Below are 21,220 nucleotides of genomic sequence, written 5' to 3'. Positions count from 1 at the left end.
TGCAACAGCCGTGGTATCTGTATACTGTAATGTTTCTATTACTTATGGCAGCAAAGCTACCTGTACTTAAAGATATATTTCTTTTATTCTGAGAGTTTCTCAGCTTTCTCCACCTTGCTTTCCAGAAGCAGCACAGGGGCTTACTTAGCTGACAGGCAGCAGTGCTACAGGGAGTGCTTGCTTGAAGACATTGCTAGACTTTGAGTAAGAGCCCTGGGCAACACAAGGTGGAGGGACACCTGTGATGGGACTAGCACTGACAAATTATACCATAGGCATCCTTAAGGCATCCTCAACCCTTCTACAGCCATGTCCCTGCTGGTAAATAATGTGAATTACTGGCAGTCATGCCCTAGCCCCTGCAGAGAGCTGCTGCCTCTCCAGCCTTCACCATTAATTCAAGTTGATGCATCTTTACAGAGGAAGAAACTGCAAGTGAGCCAGTCCCCTGGACACCAGCTCTGATGATACTCAAACAAATCACTTGCGTTGCTCCCATGAACTAGCGATGCCAGAGGCAGGCCAAGGAAGGAGAGGCCACAGGGTACATTTAAGTGGCTGACTTGGAAGCGGCATCCTTTTTCAGGGTGAGATGTTAGAAGTGCTGATGTTTCCCATGCCAAGAGAAGGCAGAAAATCTTTCATTTGGGTGATAATAATGCCAATAATATCATGTAGTTTGTTCTGATACGTGGCAGGTGGTTTCTGACTGCTCCCAGACAACTCTTAACGCAGGGAGCTCATTGCTACTGTCTGGGGCACGTCACCACCAACCTGGTCATGTTGTGGGCTCAGTTCAGGTGTCTAAAAGAGCAAAACCCACATCTTCTGGGGTGGCTCTCACTTGGAAAGTCAGCACTTGAATGTAAGGCGCTATGTCCTGGAAGGAGCTCTTCACCATTAGGAGCCAAAATGACAACTAAAACCCACGCATATAGTGATACACTCAATCCAACACAATTTGGAATGAAAGCCATGCAGCAAAAAACTCTTACCTAGTGGAGTCTTCCAAAGTACATAAGCATCGTGCTCTGAGTTGCAAGGTACAATTTGTGACACCAGTTTGTTTCTGTTTCTTGCTGCTCACCTCCTCTGTGCCTGGGCTACTCTGGCAAGGTTGGTTATCAGGCAGGCGGAGCTTAAATAAGTTAACATCTGAACTGGGCTTTTCAAAAGGAGAAAGTTACGCAATATGGGATGATCACAACAAAGTATATATTCTGGGATTATCCATTGCTTTGTTATGGTCCTGTAATTTAATAGTTGAGATGATCTTCCCTGTGTTAGGGATCTTGACAGGTTGGATCGATGGGCCGAGGCCAACTCTATGAGGTTCAACAAGGCCAAGTGTTGGAACCTGCACTGGGGGCACAACAACCCCATGCAACACTACAGGCTTGGGGAAGAGTGGCTGGCTGGTGGAAAAGGACCTGGGGGTGTTGACTGATGGCTAGCTGGATATGAGCCAGCAGTGTGCCCAGGTGGCCAAGAAGGCCAACAGCGTCCTGGCTTGTATCAGAAATAGTGTGGCCAGCAGGACTAGGAAAGGGATCGCCCCTCTGTACTCGGCACTGGTGAGGCCGCACCTCAAATACTGTGTTCAGTTTTGGGCCCCTCACTACAAGAAAGACATCGAGGTGCTGGAGCGAGTCCGAAGAAGGGCAGCGAAGCTGGTGAAGGGTCTTGAGCACAAGCCTTATGAGGAGTGGCTGAGGGAACTGGAGTTGTTTAGCCTAGAGAAAAGGAGGCTCAGGGGAGACCTCATCGCTCTCTACAACTACCTGAAAGGAGGTTGTAGAGAGGAGGGTGTCAGTCTCTTCTCCTGGGTAACAAGTGATAGGATGAGAGGAAACGGCCTCAAGTTGTGCCAGGGGAGGTTTAGATTGGATATGAGGAAAAATTTCTTCACTGAAAGGGTTATCAAGCACTGGAACAGGCTGTCTGGGGAAGTGTTTGAGTCAACATCCCTGGAGGTATTTAGAAGACGAGTAGACGAGTAGATGTGGTGCTTAGGGACATGGTTTAGTGGTGGACTTGGCAGTGCTAGGTTAACGGTTGGACTCGATGATCTTAAAGGTCCTTTCCAACCAAGACAATTCTATGATTCTATGTTATTACAGAGCCAGATTCTCAGAAGGACTTTGCATCTTGTAGCTTAGAAATATGGCATCTGACTGCTAAAAAGATTTTTCACTCCCTCTAGGATCCCAGCTGGCAAAACAAAATTGTTTGTTAAGTAATAGACTTTTTTATATACTGTCCACAGGAACAAAGAGAAAATCTTATAGTTTGTTTGCGGAGTTTTTCAGAAGTTGGTATGTTACCTGTTCTGGGTGTGTGGCCCTTGATTCTGGAGATCTAAGCAAGTTTTTAATGACTTGAAAATATAGGAATCTAAAGATTCACCTCCATGGTTTTTAAATATTGTCCATAATATTCAACCTGACTTTTTCTAAACCCTCAGAATTCAGGGCAGTTATGCCAGCATGTTTCAAGAGTAATTTGGCCTTAAAGCCAGGAGTTTCACTACAATTTCTCCATAGACCTTTATATTCAGGATAATGTCTGTTTTCAGGCTAATTTAGCTTATTTGGGAAAGTCCTATAAGAAAGCTTTTCCAGCAACTATTGAAAGGCCATCTTCATGTGGGCTAGAGCAGGTGGGAACTTGGGTTTTGTTTCTAGCCCCTCAGTAACTAATTCCTCCATAGCAAATGAGAGCTATTACTAGGGGAACCAGAGGGTTAAATTTGCCTTGTTTCCATGGCCAGCTTTTAAAGATGATACTCAGATTACTCTTAATCCAGAGAAGATAAACATTTTGAGAGGATTAAAGGCCAAAATCCAGCAAATGAGAGAAAAGCGGGGCTGAAGAAAGTAGAAGGTGTTAAGTGTCTGTATTTCACACATCTAGCATTACTAAGTAGAAGTGCTGCATGTGACCTTCAGCCTTGTTAAATAACGACAGGCTTTTTGAGGGGAAGGTGAGTTATGCAAAAGTTAGGCAACACAAACTAGTGTTTTCCACATACGGATCTCTTCACCATTTTGCTGAATGAGGGTTACAGTGTGCATGGCACCTTTATTTCTAGAAAACCTTGATGCCAGCCAGCACCTCAAAAGTTCAGTGCCAGGGTAGGAAAGGGAAGCTTTTGCCCTGAGAAGCACCAAATGACTCGGTGGTTTTCTTTTCCCTTATTGCAATAAAGCAGCTTCTGGACTGAAAGAAGACTTGAAAGTCTTAACTATCATTTTTTTGGGGGGGGGAGCGGAGAAAGGCTGGATGGGGAAAATCCAAGGTTGGCTCATCCCTGAGTACAGACAGAAGTCAGTGGATTGAGCAATTTTGAAGAGGCACAGGTGCAAGTTCTCAGTAAAACGCCTGCTCACATGTAATCCCCAGGGGTAATAGGGAAACTCCAGCAAAAGTCACCTTTCTCAGCAAAATTGTATCTTTATGCCTCTACCTTGCAGCTGTAGGACAAAAATACAACAGGCTATGTTTATAGCATTTCACTTGCTTTTATTGATTCAGTGTAAGATTTTATGAACTCTCTTCGCTGCTGTTGTGATGCTGCAGGGGCACCTTGGCATGTAAATGTATAGACACCAGGGAGGCTTGCACTGGAGCAATTTCCACCCTGCAAAGCCAAAGAAAAAAGAAATGAGAGAAGGTTCAGGCCAAGCTTTGTGTCCCTGGTAGGAACTGTGCGTTTGTGGTGGAGAAGAGGCGCTGCACCCTGCCCTTGCTGGCTCTGCAGTGAGATGCAGCAGCAGAGACTTGCTGAAGCTGCCTGCAGATATGGCACACCCCTGTCTTGCCAGCAGCTGTCCGACCCCCAGGGGAAAGCTGAATGCTATGGAGATGGGCAAATCTGCAAATACTGAGGGTATAGACACGATGGGACTCATCTAATGGCTCACCAGCCCGGAAAGGGGCAGTTGCTCTGTCTCTCCCACCTTCTTATACGTGTTTGCTGCTCATGCTCCCATGCCAAGCCTTTCCCTGTGCCAGGTCAGCTTGCCAGTGACTTATTCTAGTGGATGAGTTTGCTGCTGGGCCAGGGAGGAGTTGGGCAAAGACCAGGCTGCAACTGGCAGCCAGTGACTAGCGGTGTTCCCCAGGGCTCAGTTTTGGGGCCAGTGCTGTTCAATATCTTTATAGATGATCTAGACGTAGGGATTGAGTGCACCCTCAGTAAATCTGAAGATGACACCAAGCTGGGTGGCAGTGTCGATCTGCTGGAGGGTAGGAAGGCCCTACAGAGGCATCTGGACAGGTTAGATAGATGGGCCGAGACCAACGGCGTGAGGTTCAACAAGAACAAGTGCCGGGTCTTACACTTCGGCCACAACAACCCCATGCAGCTCTACAGGCTGGGGGAAGAGTGGTTAGAAAGCGGCCCCGTGGAAAGAGACCTGGGGGTGCTGATGGACAGCCGGCTAAACATGAGCCAGCAGTGTGCCCAGGTGGCCAAGAAGGCCAATGGCATCCTGGCCTCTATTAGGAATAGTGTAGCCAGCCGGTCTAGGGAAGTGATCGTCCCTCTGTACTCGGCACTGGTGAGGCCGCACCTTGAATACTGTGTCCAGTTCTGGGCCCCGCACTTCAAGAGAGATGTTGAGGTGTTGGAGCGAGTCCAGAAGAGGGCGACCAAGCTGGTGAAGGGTCTGGAGGGTATGACCTATGAGGAACGGCTGAGGGAGCTGGGGTTGTTTAGCCTGGAGAAGAGGAGGCTCAGAGGTGATCTTATTGCAGTCTACAGCTACCTGAAGGGAGGTTGTAGCGGAGTGGGAGTCGGCCTCTTCTCCCAGGCAACTAGAGACAGGACAAGAGGACAGAGCCTCAAGCTTTGCCAGGGGAGGTTCAGGTCAGACATTAGGAAGCATTTCTTCTCAGAAAGGGTCATTAGACATTGCAACGGGCTGCCCAGGGAGGTGGTGGAGTCACCATCTCTAGATGTGTTTAAGAAAAGACTGGACATGGCACTTAGTGCCATGGTCTAGTTGACATGGTGGTGTCAGGGCAATGGTTGGACTCGATAATCCCAGAGGTCTCTTCCAACCTGATTGATTCTGTGACCCTGTGAATCAGGGGTCCCTCTGAACAGTCGGCCAGCAGGCCTTGCATTGGGCCATGTAGTGATATATTCAGATGCTATAATGCTTTTGTGTGTTCATAGCTCTGCAGGGGAATGAAAACTAAATCAAAATCCCTGCTAAATTTTGACTGCATCCCCCAATTGTACATAATCCTGCTGCTGTACTGTAGCTTCTTGCTGGCTTTACGGTCTAAAAAAGAAATTTGGAAGCAGAGCAAAGATCATCTCTGGCCAGGGGAAATTTATGAGAAATAACTTTTTCTTACTTGGATGCAGCCTGCTCAAGGTCCTAAGCCACATCTGTGTCTTGTAGGAGCAAAGTTTTGCGTTTGACACTGGAAGCTGCTAGCACAAGGTCTGTACTTGGGCCTTGGTACCCAAGCCTTGGTACCCACTTATTCCCCAGAGGTATAGCCACGTGGGAAGGCTGCACCTTGGCCTTGGCACGTGTCCTTGGAGACAGGCTCCTTGCCAGCACTGCCTGTGACCACGACTCCTCTTGTGTTGCAGCATGCAGGGAAGGCAGAGACTGCTTTTCCTCTGATATTGCAGGTTTGGAGCTGATCCATCGCAGCTCAGTCCGGGATGCAGAAGGGAGCACCTCATCTGCTGCTAAGGAGTGTGGAGGAGTGTTTTTCCATGTCTGTTTGGGAGGCAAATAGAGTCACCCCCTCTGCTCCCAGGAAATAGGGTCTGGAGGTTTGAACTTGGGCTTCACCTCGTAACTGTGAGCAGTGCCATTTCATCCCTGGGGTATTTCACCAAGATAGATTTGTATTTTCTCCTCTGTTTGCACTGGAGGCATGGGTGGGATTTCACCTGGGGCTGCTGTATCCTGTGCCTGGGGTGTTTCAAGGCTGGAGGAGTTAGAGGGAGGAACATTGTCTGCTTTAGATGTCAGTTTGGATGTCTGGACCTCTGCAAGCGATGTGGGAGCACCCTTGACCACTCTTACTGTGAGCATCAAGGACTTTCCCTGAGCTCCTGCCTCTAAGCCAGCAGGAAACCCATTCTGTGGTCCATGGCTCCACTCCTGGGCTTCTGCGCGCGGCCGTGAGGAGGAAGGCTCCTCCATTCCCACTGTGGCTTTCACCTGCCATGTGTACACCTCGGCATGGACAAGCAGCGGGAAGAGAGGTGCTGGGTTCATATCAAAGGATTCAAAGTCCTGGTTTTACAAGGGTGTTTACGAGGGAGCTGCACTCATCCTGCCCCAGTTTGCTAGATGGTGCTTTTAAGGGCAAAGTTACTTCTGCAATCCCTCCTCTGGCCTCATAACCAAATACTTGTTTCTTTCCCAGGATCTTAGCAGTTTGGGTCTACACACCATGTCTGAGGCACAGCATTTTAGCCTCCCCTAGCTGGTTATGGTGCAACTCTTCAGCTGCTAACAAGCACCATATCTACAGCAGCGAGAGCAGGTGCTGTTAGGCTTTCACTTTGAGCCTAGGGACACAAGATATAAATACGAAAAAACTGGTTCTTATTGAGGGTAGTGAACAAAAGCACTTCTTGAAGCATGTTTGATGCCCCTATACATTTCACAGGAGATGCTATCTGAATTACGAAGAGGAAAGAGGTGTCATTAGAGAGTTAGCAGACCAGAGATGCTTTGGGGAAACAAAAAACAAATCTGTGTGCTTCCACACAGATGGAAACATCTAAGGAGCAGAGCAGGGGTGACAGGAAGGCCTGGCTTTATATCCAAGCAGCCACAAACAGGTGTGGGAGAGATTTAGGGAGGGAAAAAAATGCCTGGAGAAATTACAGAGGAACAAGTTGTTGACATCAGCAGAGGAGCAGTCTTTGGCAAGAACAGCGGGGACAAAATACATGTTGGTGGTGCCGAGTTGGAGCAGTGGGAGTAAGAATGAAAGGAAATTCCTGTAGCAAGACGTCATGATGTCGAGGGGCTGAGAGATAAGCTAGCAGAAAGAGTCTAGCGCCTGAACAGACTATGATGCCTTCAGCCTGAAAATACACAGCTGGGGGAGGCTGTATTATGAGGAAAGCCTATAGAGTCCCGAAGGATGGGAATATCAATGTGGATGAATTGCTGGGAGTATCTCAGTGCATGAAGTAAGGGAGCACAAGAAAAAAAAACACCAAGAAAGCAACTTGTGGGGGAAAAGCGAATCCCCAGGGGAGGTACAACGTGCTATGGGATGTGGTGGATGTCACAAGAGTGAGGGTTTCAACGGCAGATTTGTAGAAGACAAAACTACAGAGTGACCAGACACAGTGAACCACATCTGGCTCAGGAACTGCTTTCCTACATGGCGACTTCTCTGTACGACAGAAGTGGCTGAAGCCACCACGCGCCAGTTCAGGTATCTCTGCTCCTGTCTGAGATTACCTGGATTATTTTTACCGTCTCCTCTTCTGGCATCAAACAGGTTTTTTTTGTACGGAGACTGCAAGGTAAGAGGGGACAGCGAGGTTCAGAGCCTGCTGCGTCAGTCTATAACAAATCAGTACAACCAAGCAATACAGGAACTGCATCATACAACACAGAGAAGCTCCCAGCATCTGAGAGAGAACCAGAAACCATCTGCAATTATTTTATTATGACTTAAAATAACATTTCTTCCAAGGAGAGATCACAGTTCTGTATCTTCTCTTTTTCTCCCCACACATCCAGGTAGGTAAGCCCCATCTCTGCTGCAATGCCCACCACCCCCACTTTTGTTGGGTTTGAGGTATATAACGGCCAAACTTCAAGGATTTTGCTGAACAATGGGATTTAACTGTTTTGCTGCCTGTATTCCCGGACAAGTCCCACCTGACTGTCAGTCTCATCCCTGGATCACAGCGGAGCTGTTTCACATCCGATAGCCCTGTTTCAGCACTGGGTTGTGCCTGGCTGCATCCCTGTCACCTTGCCTGTCCCCCAGGTCCCCAGTCATTTTTTTTTACCTCTTGGCCTATTTCACCCACTCCTGAGAAATAAATGGCATCTTCAGAGACGCTCTGTGCCTACAAGCAACGAATATTTCCTCCAGGTTGCAAGCAAGTGTCTTGGACATGTGCCAAACAGAAGAGAGGATGATGAACACATCAGGCAGGAGAAGACAGTGTCTGAGGAACCAGGACCCAACAACCATCCGACTCACAGTTTCCTCTTCTTAAATAATTGCGACATAAACCCAGCTATTTTAAAGCACGGGCTTTTAGCAATGCTGTTCCAGCCCCCCAGCTGCATCATGTGCCACAGTGCTGAAGCATGCCCTTTAGCCGTGTTTTTTCTGGCCGCAGTGGGAGGGGGAGGAGCCGAGGGGACCCTTTCCTCTGACCCGCTGGGGACCCACCATGCCTGATGGGCAATATGGTTGCGGGGAGACTGGCACAGCGTAACAGCTTCCAGGTCCCTGGGAGTGGAACAGCACAAAAGTGACCGGCAAAATCCTCCTTTTGCCTCCAGCTTCGTTGCTCCTGGGTGGAAGGATTGGTCCCAAGCTCCCCAGGTTGCTTCCATCTCCTGGCCACTCTGTGACTGGTTTTGTCCCCATCCCGCTCACCTCATCTCTTCCACATGGCCCCAGCAGTGAGGGGGGGGCATGGCCATCACCGTGCCCTGTACTCCCTAAAGTGTGACATCAGCAGGGGGGTTTCGGAGGTAGGAGGCGGTGGGTGTGAGACCGTATGTGAGCCCTGGCCATGGTAGAGATGTGCATGTGGAAGCTGCTAACAACTTTTATTCATGGCATGCAGGAAACACCTCTATACCACATACTGGCTTTTATATTCCTCAAAAAAAAGCCGCAGAGGTGTATCCTACACATGTACCGGGTGGGCAACGTGGGACTGGAGCAATGTGAGGTGGGATGAGGCTCTGCAGTGCTTTGTAGCAATGCAGCAGCTTTCACATGGGTTCAAATTTGGGAGGAAGATGCAGAAATAAAACGTTATTTTTGCAAAGGTGCCTCTGGTGTGGGGATGCCGGTGAGACACAGGCAGGGTGGGGTAGTGCTGGAGCTGCTGCCAGCGAGTGGGATTGGTGGGGGTGGGCTGGGGGAACATACGATGGCGCTGTCTCAGATCTGGGTGCGGAAACGCAGGTCGGTGCCCAACATCTTCTGCGCGTAGTCCTGGTCGAAGCGCTCGCTCTGGGCCACAGTGAAGTGGTTCTTCCAGTCTCCGGTGGTGCCTGGGGCCAGGCGAGACGGGGCTCAGCAGAGGTCGAGGGGGACAATGCGCCAGGAGCTCCCCGGGGCCACTCACCTTTGCGCATGAAGGGGGAGACGCCCTGGTCCATGAGGTGGGAGGGCACCATGCTGTAGTTGGTGGTGGGGTTGTCCCGCATGGCCTCAAAGGACGTGCGTCGGGTGATGGCGTCCAGCACTGCCTCTGGCAGCTCTTGCCCCAGGAACTGGGCCACCTTGGCAATCTCTCGGCGGAGGTCCTGTGGGACACAGGCCAATGCTCACCGCTTCTGCCACCCCCAGATCCCACACCACCATCCAACCCAGTCCTTCACCTCCTTTAAGTCCTCATAGAAGAGGTAGAGGATGGGGTGATCCTTCCTCCGCTCCCAGTAGTCCTTGACATGGTCGTACCAGGAGCCGTATGCCACTACGTGGAGGCAGCAGCCAGGGGGTGTCAGTGGTGGGACTGGAGGAGGGATATGGTGTGACCCCTCCCCCAGGGGTGCCCTGTCCCACCTCTGCCAGCCATGAACTCCTCCAGGTACTGGGCCCACGTCCCGGGGTGCGGCTGGAACTTGTTCATTAGGTCAAAGTGGTAGAAGGAGACAGCCACATCCTTGGCATTGCGCCCCACATAGATCATCTGCAGAGGGGCCGTGGGGTACTAGGGACAGCTCCAGGACCCCCAACAGGAAGGATGCTCCAGCCCCTTGGGCTTCCGACAGCACTTAGGATGATGGAGGGAGCAGCACGGGGTCCTGCCCCAGGGGAATAAGGAGGCTGCAATGCCCCCTGGGGCAGAGACCAGGGTTGGGGGTTACCTTGCAGCGGTTTTCCCAGAAGGATTTGGGCAGGATATGTGCAGGCAGGTGGGTCTTCACCACGCGGGGCGAGGGCATGGTGGCCAGCAGGTCCGTCCCTGGGGGACCCCAAAGCACATCCCCAGTGGGCCTTTGGCAGACCCCCTGGGCTCAGCCCCCAATGGGGTGCCTGCGGCCAAGCCCCCACAGCCTCCTACCTGCCCTCATCTCCCCGGGGGCAGAGAACTCCAGCATGGGCACCCTTGTGGCAATACAGTCCCGCTTGCACTTCTCGGGGTCGCCGCCTTGCAGGATCATGTCCACAATCTCGCTGACCCAGGTGGTGCCTGGGAAAAGCAACAAACCAGGGGGGGTGACCAGGGCAGCGTTGGGGGGATCAGCACTGACAATCCTCTGGATCTCGACCGGGTGCCATGGGCGCAAAGGAAAATCCCACACGGCTCTGTCCCGACAGCCCCAAGTGTGCTGCATCCCCCCAGGTGGCGGGTCCCAGCCTTACAACACGCTTGCCCACCCGGCACCACCATGTCTGGTGGGCTCAGGGACGCTCACCAGATTTGGGGAAGGTGACCACCACAATGTCCTCAGGGCGGCTCTGGAAGGTGTCAATCCGCTCCCAGTTGTGGGCAAAGGCGCTGACCATGGGGATGCCGTGCACCGTGCGCCAGGGCTGCCGCAGGTAGGTGTCTGGATCGGCCATCCTGCTGGGGAGGGGGACGCGTCGGGGGGCTAGCTGGTGAGGGGGGGCCTCCTTCACCCTCCCATGGTGGCCACTGGCCAGGGCAGTGCAGGCACCTGCCGCCGCGCCTACCCGGGGAGTGGCAGTAACGCTGCCAGTGCAGGGACCGGAGGTCACTGCGGCCCTGCCACTGCGCCTGCTACTGGGGACAGGGGTCCCATCTGTGGGGGCGGGAGCCCACCCCGTGCCCCAGAAAGGGTTGGAGGTGCCCGTGGGGTGCCAACGTCACCCTGGCCAGGCACCTCTCCTCCTGCCTCAGCACCCCAGGGGAGCAGGGAACCAGGTCCCTGGGGTTATCACAGCAGACCCCAGCCCAAGGGGAAGTTTAGGGGTGCTGGCTGCACCCCAAAGTACCCCAAACCCACAACCCTGGACCCCACAGCACGCAGCCCCGAATGGCTGAGTGTGGGCAGGGCACCCACAGGGCACCCCAAGGCACCCGGCTCACCTAATGCCGTGCTGCTCCGCACCCGGAGAGTGACACCAGGAGGGTGACGCCGCGAGGGTGACAGCAGCGGATGGGGTGACGCAGGGCCCCGCAGCGGATTTTATGGGGAGGAGAAGGGAAGAGGCTGGGCGGGCGACGGCAGCGATGTTTGCCGGCGCTGTGGCTGCCGGGAGGGAGGAGCGAGCCCGGGGAGAAGCTGGCGGACATTGACCTCCTGGCGGGGCCGTGACAGACATCTGCAGCCCCACTGACCCCGCTCCCCACCCACAGGTCCCAGCCCGTGTCCCCCCGCGTGGGGATGGGGAGGCCACCTCTCGCTGCCCAGGCCCAGCCGGCACCTTCCCCGCACACAGGACTGTTTTGCAGAAATCCTCTGCGATTCCACGAGCTGCCGGTGGCAATCCTCACACCACGGGGGCCCGGGGGATGTGGGGTGGCATCAGCTTGTCCCTACTCGAGGAGAGGTCAGCAGCCCCGAGGGGCATGGCTGGGTTGGGGTCAGCACAGGGCAGTGAGCATCCCATGGGGAGGTCAGGGAGGATGTTTTATTTCTCTCCAGCAGTCCCAGGAGAGGGGAAGGAGCCCCTGGCATGCCAGTGGTGCCATTGGCATGGGTCGGATTTGGGGGGCGTCTGGCGGTGCCTCCTCAGATCTGGGTGCGGAAACGCAGGTCGGTGCCCAACATCTTCTGCGCGTAGTCCTGGTCGAAGCGCTCGCTCTGGGCCACAGTGAAGTGGTTCTTCCAGTCTCCGGTGGTGCCTGGGGCCAGGCGAGACGGGGCTCAGCAGAGGTCGAGGGGGACAATGCGCCAGGAGCTCCCCGGGGCCACTCACCTTTGCGCATGAAGGGGGAGACGCCCTGGTCCATGAGGTGGGAGGGCACCATGCTGTAGTTGGTGGTGGGGTTGTCCCGCATGGCCTCAAAGGACGTGCGTCGGGTGATGGCGTCCAGCACTGCCTCTGGCAGCTCTTGCCCCAGGAACTGGGCCACCTTGGCAATCTCTCGGCGGAGGTCCTGTGGGACACAGGCCAATGCTCACCGCTTCTGCCACCCCCAGATCCCACACCACCATCCAACCCGGTCCTTCACCTCCTTTAAGTCCTCATAGAAGAGGTAGAGGATGGGGTGGTCCTTCCTCCGCTCCCAGTAGCCCTTGACATGGTCATACCAGGAGCCGTATGCCACTACGTGGAGACAGCGGCCAGGGGGTGTCAGTGGATGACAGCACCCCACAGGGTCCCCACATGCACCCACAGGTGCCCTGTCCCACCTCTGCCAGCCATGAACTCCTCCAGGTACTGGGCCCATGTCCCGGGGTGAGGGTGCAGCTTGTTCATTAGGTCGAAGTGGTAGAAGGAGACAGCCACATCCTTGGCGTTGCGCCCCACATAGATCATCTGTGGAGAGCTTGGTGACACAAGGGGACTTGCAAGATCCCGGCAGGGCAGGTCCCTCCCCTTATCTCTGCTCAGTCCCTCCAGGTGTGTCCCCGCCAGCCTGTTACCTTGCAGCGATTTTCCCAGAAGGATTTGGGCAAGATGTGAGCTGGGATGTGGGTCTTGATGATGCGAGGGGATGCCATGGCCTCCAGCTGTTCCGTGCCTGCAAAGGAGATTTCCTCCAGGAGCGCTCCCACTCCTGGCAGAGTGCCCCCTGCCATCTGGCACCCCACGGCTCCCCACCACCCCCTGCCACCCTGCTACCTGCCGGCATCTTCCCGGGGGCAGCAAACTCCATCATGGGTACCCGGTTGACAATGGCATCCCGCTTGCATTTTTCAGGGTCACCGCCTTTCAGAATCATGTCCACGATCTCGCTGACCCAGGTGGTGCCTGGTGAGGAGAAGTCGGGTGTCTGGCTGGTGCCATTCCCACCGGAGCCCCATCTCAGGCACCAGAGTGGCACCGTCCACCAGCACTGCATTTCGGCATCCCCCCAAGTCCCACCCTGGGGCGCTGCAGGCTGGTGCCTCCCTTCCCGAGTGCGGCCCCTATCCAGTGCCTGGGGATGCTCACCGGATTTGGGGAAGGTGACCACCACGATGTCCTCGGGGCGGCTCTGGAAGGTGTCAATCCGCTCCCAGTTGTGGGCGAAGGCGCTGACCATGGGGATGCCGTGCACCGTGCGCCAGGGCTGCCGCAGGTAGGTGTCTGGATCGGCCATCCTGCTGGGGACACGACAGGGGGGCTGGCTGGCAGCGGGGAGCATCACAGGGACACCTCATCCCCCGGGGTCCCCAAAATCCCTGCAGAGCCCAGCCATGCTGGCCAGAGGAAGGAGCCTGTCCCCTGCTTGCTGGCATCCTGGGAGGTGGCACCTGACTCCCGCAGGATTTTGGGGTTCGGCGGGCGCTGCGGGGAGCATGGGGGGGCACCGACGGCCCTGGGGGGCTCGGGTCAGCGCAGGCAGCGGGGAGCTGCCCGTACCGAGCTGGCAGCGCTGCTCCTGGGGTGCGAAGGCTCGCAGGGGCTCTGCTGGCTGTGGTTCCAGGCTGCCTCTGCCCCCAGGCTGCCTCTGCCCCCGCCCCCGGCTTTGCCCCCCCCCCCCCGGCTCTCCGTGCCCGGCGGCGCGGGGGAGCCCTGCGTGGGGGGTCCGTGCGGGCCGGCGGGAGGCGGCGCGGGGCTCGCAGGGCGCTCCCGGGGACACCCGCCCACCCGCCGCCTGGACGGACATGCCGGGGGTGCCGGCTGCGACACCACCACCCCCCCCCCCCGCGGCGATTTTTGGGGAGTGGCTTTGGGGCTCGTCTCCGTCTCCCCGGGCCTTGAGGGGACACCGAGCCCCCCCCGCGCCCCCCTCCCGCAGGCCCTCCGCTTGCGAGGCCGAGGCACCCCGAAACGGGCCGAGCCCCTGGACCGTGGCCGGGCCCCCCGTTACCTGCCTCTTCGCGGGCGCTGGGGCGGGGAGCAGGCAAAGCCCTGCCCGCAGACCCTGCCCGCAGACTGGGGGGGGGGGGGCGGGATTTGTTGTTTTCCCCTCCCCGCGTGGAAGATGGGGGCGCGGGGAGGTGTCTGGGGCCGCGGGAGGTCGGGGACACCATTAGGGAAGGGACCCGGAGCCACCTGGTCCCGGCGCTGCGGAGGGAGGAGTGCAGGGAAGGGGCGAGCGGGGACGGGGACGCAGCCCCTCTGGGGACGGTCCCCAGACGCCTGTGATGAGCTGTGCCGTGCTCAGCACCCCCCACGTCAACACACAGATGGGGGGGGGGGAGTTGGGAAATCACAGCTTCCCCCTCCGCCCGCAGAGGCAAAGGCAGGCAGGAAACCCCAACCCGCGTCCCGGGGGGTTGGAGCATCACCCTGTCCCGATCCAGGGGTCACCTCCGTGGACGTCCGCAGCTCTTCGCACTGGCGCGGGGCTCGCTAGCAGAATGTGGGGGTCAGGCTTTGGTCGTCATTCCCCCCCGCCCCGCCCAAGGCACTCAAATACGGGTCCAAAGTTTGGAGGGTTGCAAAGCAGGAATGCAGCCGATACGGTGCTTCTGGGAAAAGGGCTTAAAGGCGCCGGTGGTGGTGAAATGCTCCCCCTTACCCGCCTCCCACGGGCGAACGCGAGCCGGGAGGGAGCGGGGAGGGCAGGAGAGGTGGCCGCCGGGCAGGGGGAGCAGCTCGCCCGTTGGCAACCTCAAGAAAACGTCCCTGGTTTCCCCAGGGCTGAGATCCCGGTGAGGTGGGACACACTGTGTGAGGCGTGCGGGTGTTTGCAGGCAGAGATCTGCCCTCCCTGCCCGTCCGTCTGTCCGTATGGCAGCGAAATTGGCTGTATGTGCAAACCCTGCAGGCAAAGCCGGGGGCTGAGGAAGTGCAGAGATCTCCATCGGCATTTAAATAAATGCGTGGAAAGGATTTATTCCCATGTGAGAGCTCCTCTCTTAGCGCTGCTGCTCTTCAGGAGTGGGATCCGGGTTGCACGTCTGGGGATGAAATAACCCCACGAGACTGCTTTGCCAAAAAGCTGCCATCTTGGAAACTCAAGAACAGGCTGGAAATGGGCTGTAACTGGGGAACTCGGGGCTCCAAAGCAAACCCTTGCCCCAGTGGGATGGGGACTGGTTTGCTCCAGCCATCCCTGAACACGGGCTCTGCACAGCCGGGTCGGAGGTTGCAGGGTGGGTTCCCCATCTGGCAAGGACAGCGATGTCACGGAGCACAGCAATACACCGGCAGGGAGGTGTTTCCCTTCGCCTTTGCTCCGCAAACCACGGGCTGAGGAGCTCCAGCTGGGCCAGAGAGCCTGGGGCGAGCCACGCCACCGCCCACTCTGTCAAGAAACTTCCCACAACCCAGAGGCACAAAAGCTCCTGTGCACGCAGTTCAACCGTGCTTTGGGATTTTTCCACTCTTTGCTCCCTCTAGACGCCTTGGTAGGATGGGGCTGGGGCAGCCCAAGGTGTCAGGGGCCAGCAGTGGTTTTTGGGAGGATGCCCGCCCCTGGTGATGCCCAGCCACCACGGGCTAAAAATCCACCATGTGCGTACCCACCCTCCCGCCCGCTGAGCATGGCAGTGCCCCCGGCCGCTGCCTGGGATTCAGGGGGTTCAGCCCCGCCACCTTTCTCCACAGGCAATGGCTCGCCCTCCAGTTATTCCAGTTTATTCCAGGGGGAAAAGCAAACTGGCATAAGGATGCTCTGTCCAGACTCACCCTCACCACTGGGGGAGTGGGGAGAAGCAGAGCTGCCCCGGGAAGGGGGATGAGCCCCTCACACCTCCATCTGGAAGCGGAGGTCGGAGCCCGCCATGTGCTCCTGGTAGTGCTGGTCGAAGCGCTCGTTCTGGGCCACGGTGAAGTGGTTCTTCCAGTCCCCGGAGACCCCTGGAGGTGAGAAAGCGAGTGGGGCAAATTTTGACACCCCCCCGAAATATCTGCAGCCATGCATGGGGGCTGCAATACAGGCCGGGACACCCCTCCCAAGCCCTCCACTGCTGGCCGAAGCCCACCTTTCCGGAGGAAGGGGGAGAGGCTGTGGTCCATCAGAGCGGTGGGCATGGTCTCATAATTGGCAGCAGGGTTCTTCCTCATCTCCTGGAAGGAGGTGTGGTGGAGTATCCTTGCCACTGTCTCCTCTGCCAACTCCTTGCCCAGGAACTGCAGGATCTTCTGCACCTCCTGCCTTGGGTCCTGTGGGGAGGCTGATATAGGGAGGCTGCCAAAAAGGCTGGGGGGGGCAACCGGTGTGCCCTCCCCTCCATCCCACCCTCACCTTCTTCATGTCCTCATAGAAGAGGTAGAGGAGCTGCTTCTCCTGCTTCTTCTCCCACCAGCCCTGCACATGTTCGTACCAGGACCCGTAGGCCACTGCAGGATGCAGTCAAGGGGTTAGCTGAAAAGCAGGGCAGTGGGGGATGCCCTCCCCACTCGCATTTTAGGGTGGGCACCCTGGGGCTCAGCCCCCACCTTTGCCAGTCTTGAAGGTCTCCAGGAACTCGCTCAGCGTGCCAGGGTCAGGGTGAATCTTGGCCATCTGGTAGAAGTAGTAGTAGGAGACAACGACATCCTTGGGGTTGCGGGCCATGTAGATGACCTGGGGACAGCCGAGGATGTGGTTGGGGGTGCAGAGCAGTGTCCCCTCCCTGCCACCCTGATGAGGAAAGAAACAGGGGGCACCTGTGTCATTACCTTGCAGTCCTTGTCCCAAAAGGAAGTTGGGAGGAGCTGGACTGGGAGATGGGTCTTCACCAGCCGTGGGGACGGGGTTTTCTCCAGCAGCTCGACACCTGTGGGACAGGGGCCTAGCAGTGTGGGCCCCAGCACTCTCACCCCCACCCTGGCTCAGCCCTCTCCCCACCCAACCCAGGGGGCAGCCTGGCTGGGGGGCTCACCACTCGGTATCCTGGGGGCCTTCATTTCCAGGAAGGGCACCCGGTTGAAGATGGCATCCCGTTGGCATTTCTCCACATCTCCATCTTGGTAGATCATGTCCAGGATCTCGCTCAGCCACGTCGTGCCTGCAGCACAGGGACAGCATTGCAAGGGCTGGCATCCCCTGGTCCCCCCTGCACCCCTCCCCAGGGCCACTCACCCGATTTGGGGTAAGTGGCGACGAGCAGGTCATCTGGCCGGGCTTGGAAAGCCTCCACCTGTGGCCAGCCCTCGACGAAGCACTTGTAGAGGGGGATGCCGTGGAGGCTGCCCAGCTCCTGCCTGATCACGTCCTCCCCCCCCATGGCGGACGGCGGGTCCCCGCGGCGCTGGATGTCCGCCCTGCCGGCAGCTGCCGCAGCCTCGGCGCCGGCGGGAGACTGTGGCGGGACGGCGCCCGGGGTAGCGCCCCTCAGGCGAAGTCCACCCCGGGTGACGTGCGGCGGAGGTGTCGCCGGTGCCGGTGGGGCACAGGTCGGCGGCGCTGCGGCCCCGGGAGCCTGGGCACCTCCGCCCTCCCGCCCCGCCCCAGGCAGTAATGGTTAACGAAGGGCGGCTCGGCCAAGTGGCGCGGAGGGTGGGAAGCACGTTTAAAGGGCCAACAGCCGAGGCGTGGGGCGGTTGTGGGGTGGGCATCCCCCGGGGAGGCACCGAGGCGGGCGGCGGGAGCCCGTGGGGTCCCCTGACCCCAATCTCAGTTGGTCACCGGCAAGGGACAGGCGGGTGGGACCTTATTATAGGCAGGCGCGCGGGCGACGGCGCTGCGGGGTGAGGGCAGGAGGGGTGCGGCAGAAGGGGCCCGGGGGGCCGCGCCCGTGCGCCACGGTGGTGTCACCGGTGCCGGTGTCGGGGGGCTGCGGTGCTGCTTCGCGGCCGCCAGGGAGAGCCACAGTGTGTGGGGAGCAGGGAGGCGGCTGCCCAGATGCTACTAAACGGCCGCGGCCGCCAGGGGGCGCCGTCGCCGCGGGACCGGCGGGGGAAGTGCCGCGGGGACCGGCGGGGAGCGGGGTTCCGGTTCCCGGGTCTCTGGCCAGTGGGGGCTCTGCCGGGTGTGGGGCTCTGCCGGGCCTGGGGCCCTCGGGGCCCGCCTCCAGGCGGGCCGAGGACTGTGCAGGGGCTGCTTCCCCGCCATGGCTGCTGCCGGTGCCGCCGCGTCTCTGTGCCCGGGGCCGAGCGGACACCGGCGCCCACAGCCGCGCCGGGCCCGGGTGTCCCATCTCCCCGAGGCTCCTCCGGGGCGGCTCTCACGGCGCGGGGGAGTCGCAGCCGGCGGGCGGAAACCGGGAGCGACACCGCCTCCCGGCCGCCCCAGGTGGCCTCGGGGTCCCGGGGCGGGGCCGGGCGAGGGAACCGGGGGAAACTGCGGAAGAATGGGGCAGACCGGGGCCGTTTCCTCCCTTCTCCCGCCGCTCGCTGGCTCCCATGTGGCAGCGGGGACACCGGCCGCTGCCCGTTAGTCGCCGCCTGAAGCTCCGGTCCGTGCCCTGCCTGCAGGCAGCTGCCGGGGTGTCGGTGCAGGCCCTGCCCCTCCCCACAGGCAGCGTGGTGCTGCCCCTTCCCCTCCGGGGCCGGACCCCTGGCTCTTGGCTGGGGGCTCTTGTTAGGATCCACGGGTGATGCTGGGCAGGCGCCGCGCTGGCTGCTGCCCGCCGGGTTTCCTGACTGCTGGGCTCCGGGAGCTGCCGTCGCTGTCCTGCCCGCCCTGCGCTGCCTGCACTCGGTTCCTGCTCCACGCCTCCACTGGGGCAGACGCGCCGGGGCAGCCATGGGCAAGTGGTTTGTTTTCCTCTCCCCCCGGCGCATGATCCTCCACAGGTGCCCAGCTGGGGCCCGGTGACTTTCCCAGTGGGTTTTGGAACCAACCCTCCGGGGTCCCCTCTCGGAGGGGCAGCAGCTGCAGCTCGGCCTTTGGGGCCACGGGTCCCCAGCAGCTCCCGATTTCCAGCACGGGATCAGCCCCTGCTTGATCACACCAGTGGCTCTTGGGCCCGGCTCCCAGCGGACGGAGGAGAGGGGTCGTGTCCCCTGGCCGTGCTGGGGATACGTGTGCCCTGGGGCACAAGGAACCTGGCAGGGCTGGGGGTCTCCTGGGGTGGCCGGTGACCCCTCCTGCTGGCCCCTCCTTCTGGTGCAGGCGCCAGCTTGTTTCTTCTCCCCAGCTCATTCCCGGAGCGGCTGCCAGCAGGACAAACCCTTCCAGCCTGGTGCTGGCTCTGCCAGAGCCAGGGAGAGCTTCCTCGGGGGGATGGAGGGGTCCTGGCAACAGAAGGGCAGCGCCGGTGGGTCACTGCGGGTGCTGGTGCGTGTCCCTTGGGGCTGTCGGGGTCTGGCCCAGACCCTGCTGGCACTGGTGCGGTGCCAGCCCTGTCCCCAGCCCAGGGCTGCTGGTCATTGGTCTGTGCTGCTGCTGCCCAGGGTGGGTGGGTTTTCAGCCAGATCCTAGCGCTTGCCTGCTCTCCCAGGGAGAAAGGGGACGTTTCTGGTGTCCCATCCCCATTTTTCCTTCCCCTCCCATTGCGGGTGCAGAGCACCTGGGAGCTGCTGCCGAAAGCATCATCGAGGGGCCAGGAAGAGCCGCCCGTGCCCAGGAGGCAGCAGGGTTTGCAGGAGCAATGGTGTTGGGGGCTCTGCGGGCTATGATGTGCCACTGGGAGCTCTGATTGTCCCACGTCTCTCCCTGCACAGGGATGGACAGACGGATGGACAGAGGAGCCCCAGCCACCCCGGGAGCCAGCTGCGCCAGAGAGATCCCCATGGGGTGTGGAGCCCCCAGGTAGAAGCTGGGCTGCCAGCGCTGAGGACGACACTGCTGCCTGCCCTGAACGTGGCTGGGGACAGCCCTGCCTGTGCCCGCCCAGCTCTGCCCACCCGGAGACACTGCGGGGACTTCGTGGCTCCAGCTCGGTTGCGGCTTCAGGTTCAGTTGCTTCTGTCTCTCTTTTGTTTTGTTTCTGCCCCCATTTTGTTTCTGCTCCAGCTCACGGACGGCTCCAGTTTGTTTGTGGCTCCAGCTCGTGGACGGCTCCAGCTTGTTCTTGTTTCCAGCATGTTTTAGGCTCCAGCTGGGTTTCATCTTCTCCAGCTTTATTTCGGCTCCAGCTTATTTGCAGCTCCAGTTCTGTTCCATCTCCAGCTGGCCTGTGGCTCCAGCTCCAGTTAATTTCTGCACCAGTTAATTACAGCTTGTGCTTGTTCAAATGTTCTTGGCTTTTGACAGGGTCGTAAATCAATCACCGTCATAACTGTACGTTGTCTAAATATGGACTAATGAGTTAATGACTATTCCAGCTGTTGTACACACCTCAAACAGAGCTGGACATACGAAGACAGTGTGAAAAGTGCCTTTTTCCCCAGAGACCATCATCTCAGATGTTGAGCTCAGCCTGGTGCACGACAGCCTCCCAGACTTCGGGGACCAACGCAACTGGACCCCCAGCCTCTGGCAGGGTTCCATGCAGGTGCCCCCATCTCAGTCCCCACCTCGCTTCTCCCTGGCCCTGAAGCTGCTCCCACCCATCGCCCCTGTCCCATTCCTTCCTGGCCTCCACCTGGCCAGGACAGCTTTTGCTGTGGGCAAGCATGACCAAGCGTTCTCTGGTCCTCTCTCATCTCCCTGGGCACCCCCTAGCAGCACCCCACTGCCAAGGCACAACGGGGCATTGCCCAGACCCTCTCCTCACCCTGCAGCAAGATGTCCTATGGGCCGTGCTGGGTGCTGGAGGGTCTCATCCCAGAGCTGTGGGAACAAGGTCCATGTTGGTTGCATTGGTGTGGAGAGAGATCGGAGAGAAACTCTGCTCTCGGCTCCCTGGGCGCTCCAGGAACAGGACCCACAACCCAAACCCTTCCCACTTGAAGGGTCTCTCTCCTCTGAACCCTTTCGAGCACCTTTCCCAGCACTTCCCACCCACGGGGTGGGGGCCAGGGAGACCCATCGCTCCAAAATCAGCTTCAGGATTCTGAGCCAAGGTACAAGCTGCAGGCATCAGCCAGGACATTTCCTGGGGATGGGCTGGAAATCCTGCAGCACCCCTGACATTAGCAGAGAGCACAGCTGGAGAAAAGGGAGGGAACCCACCAGCACAGGGGCGAGCAGCGAGCTGGA

The 21,220-nt window shown here is 58.2% G+C and overlaps 3 protein-coding genes and 1 long non-coding RNA gene across 12 annotated transcripts; 1 reads left to right on the top strand and 3 right to left on the bottom strand.

The window, feature by feature from the left end:
- Window positions 1–7,646: 7,646 nt before the first annotated feature.
- Window positions 7,647–11,682, bottom strand: LOC137664537 (sulfotransferase 1B1-like). 3 transcript variants are annotated; one of them, XM_068402649.1, is made up of 8 exons: window positions 11,255–11,682; window positions 10,620–10,771; window positions 10,265–10,393; window positions 10,068–10,165; window positions 9,763–9,889; window positions 9,579–9,673; window positions 9,323–9,503; window positions 7,647–9,248 (listed from the first exon to the last, which is right to left on the bottom strand). In XM_068402649.1, exons 1-8 carry the CDS (start codon window positions 11,488–11,490, stop codon window positions 9,136–9,138), a joined length of 1,131 nt encoding a protein of 376 aa, XP_068258750.1. In that variant the 5' UTR covers window positions 11,491–11,682; the 3' UTR covers window positions 7,647–9,135. The 3 variants fall into 3 exon arrangements, with proteins under 3 accessions (XP_068258750.1, XP_068258751.1, XP_068258752.1); XM_068402650.1 differs by having other exon boundaries at window positions 10,620–10,768; XM_068402651.1 differs by lacking the exons at window positions 9,579–9,673; window positions 9,763–9,889.
- A 97-nt stretch (window positions 11,683–11,779) lies between these two features.
- On the bottom strand, window positions 11,780–14,709 carry LOC137664540 (sulfotransferase 1B1-like). 6 transcript variants are annotated; one of them, XM_068402658.1, is made up of 8 exons: window positions 14,553–14,709; window positions 13,270–13,421; window positions 12,958–13,086; window positions 12,759–12,856; window positions 12,525–12,651; window positions 12,344–12,438; window positions 12,088–12,268; window positions 11,780–12,013 (listed from the first exon to the last, which is right to left on the bottom strand). In XM_068402658.1, the coding sequence occupies exons 2-8, from the start codon at window positions 13,415–13,417 to the stop codon at window positions 11,901–11,903; spliced, it is 891 nt and encodes a 296-aa protein (XP_068258759.1). In that variant the 5' UTR covers window positions 13,418–13,421; window positions 14,553–14,709; the 3' UTR covers window positions 11,780–11,900. The 6 variants fall into 6 exon arrangements, with proteins under 6 accessions (XP_068258759.1, XP_068258755.1, XP_068258758.1 ...); XM_068402654.1 differs by having other exon boundaries at window positions 13,270–13,418; XM_068402657.1 differs by having other exon boundaries at window positions 14,575–14,709.
- Window positions 14,710–15,887: 1,178 nt separating this feature from the next.
- LOC137664539 (sulfotransferase 1 family member D1-like) lies at window positions 15,888–17,599 on the bottom strand. 2 transcript variants are annotated; one of them, XM_068402652.1, is made up of 7 exons: window positions 17,276–17,599; window positions 17,076–17,201; window positions 16,873–16,985; window positions 16,651–16,777; window positions 16,457–16,551; window positions 16,194–16,374; window positions 15,888–16,068 (listed from the first exon to the last, which is right to left on the bottom strand). In XM_068402652.1, exons 1-7 carry the CDS (start codon window positions 17,418–17,420, stop codon window positions 15,956–15,958), a joined length of 900 nt encoding a protein of 299 aa, XP_068258753.1. In that variant the 5' UTR covers window positions 17,421–17,599; the 3' UTR covers window positions 15,888–15,955. The 2 variants fall into 2 exon arrangements, with proteins under 2 accessions (XP_068258753.1, XP_068258754.1); XM_068402653.1 differs by having other exon boundaries at window positions 16,873–16,970.
- Window positions 17,600–18,200: 601 nt separating this feature from the next.
- Window positions 18,201–20,317, top strand: LOC137664541 (uncharacterized). The gene is made up of 2 exons (XR_011048349.1): window positions 18,201–18,884; window positions 19,801–20,317. It is a non-coding gene; the product is annotated as an uncharacterized lncRNA (long non-coding RNA).
- The last annotated feature ends 903 nt before the right edge of the window (window positions 20,318–21,220 follow it).

The sequence above is a fragment of the Nyctibius grandis genome, chromosome 6 (genome assembly GCF_013368605.1).
Source record: "Nyctibius grandis isolate bNycGra1 chromosome 6, bNycGra1.pri, whole genome shotgun sequence".
Lineage (NCBI taxonomy): Eukaryota > Metazoa > Chordata > Aves > Nyctibiiformes > Nyctibiidae > Nyctibius > Nyctibius grandis.
Note: the sequence above shows the minus strand (reverse complement) of the source record. Positions and strands in the feature narration are given on the sequence as shown.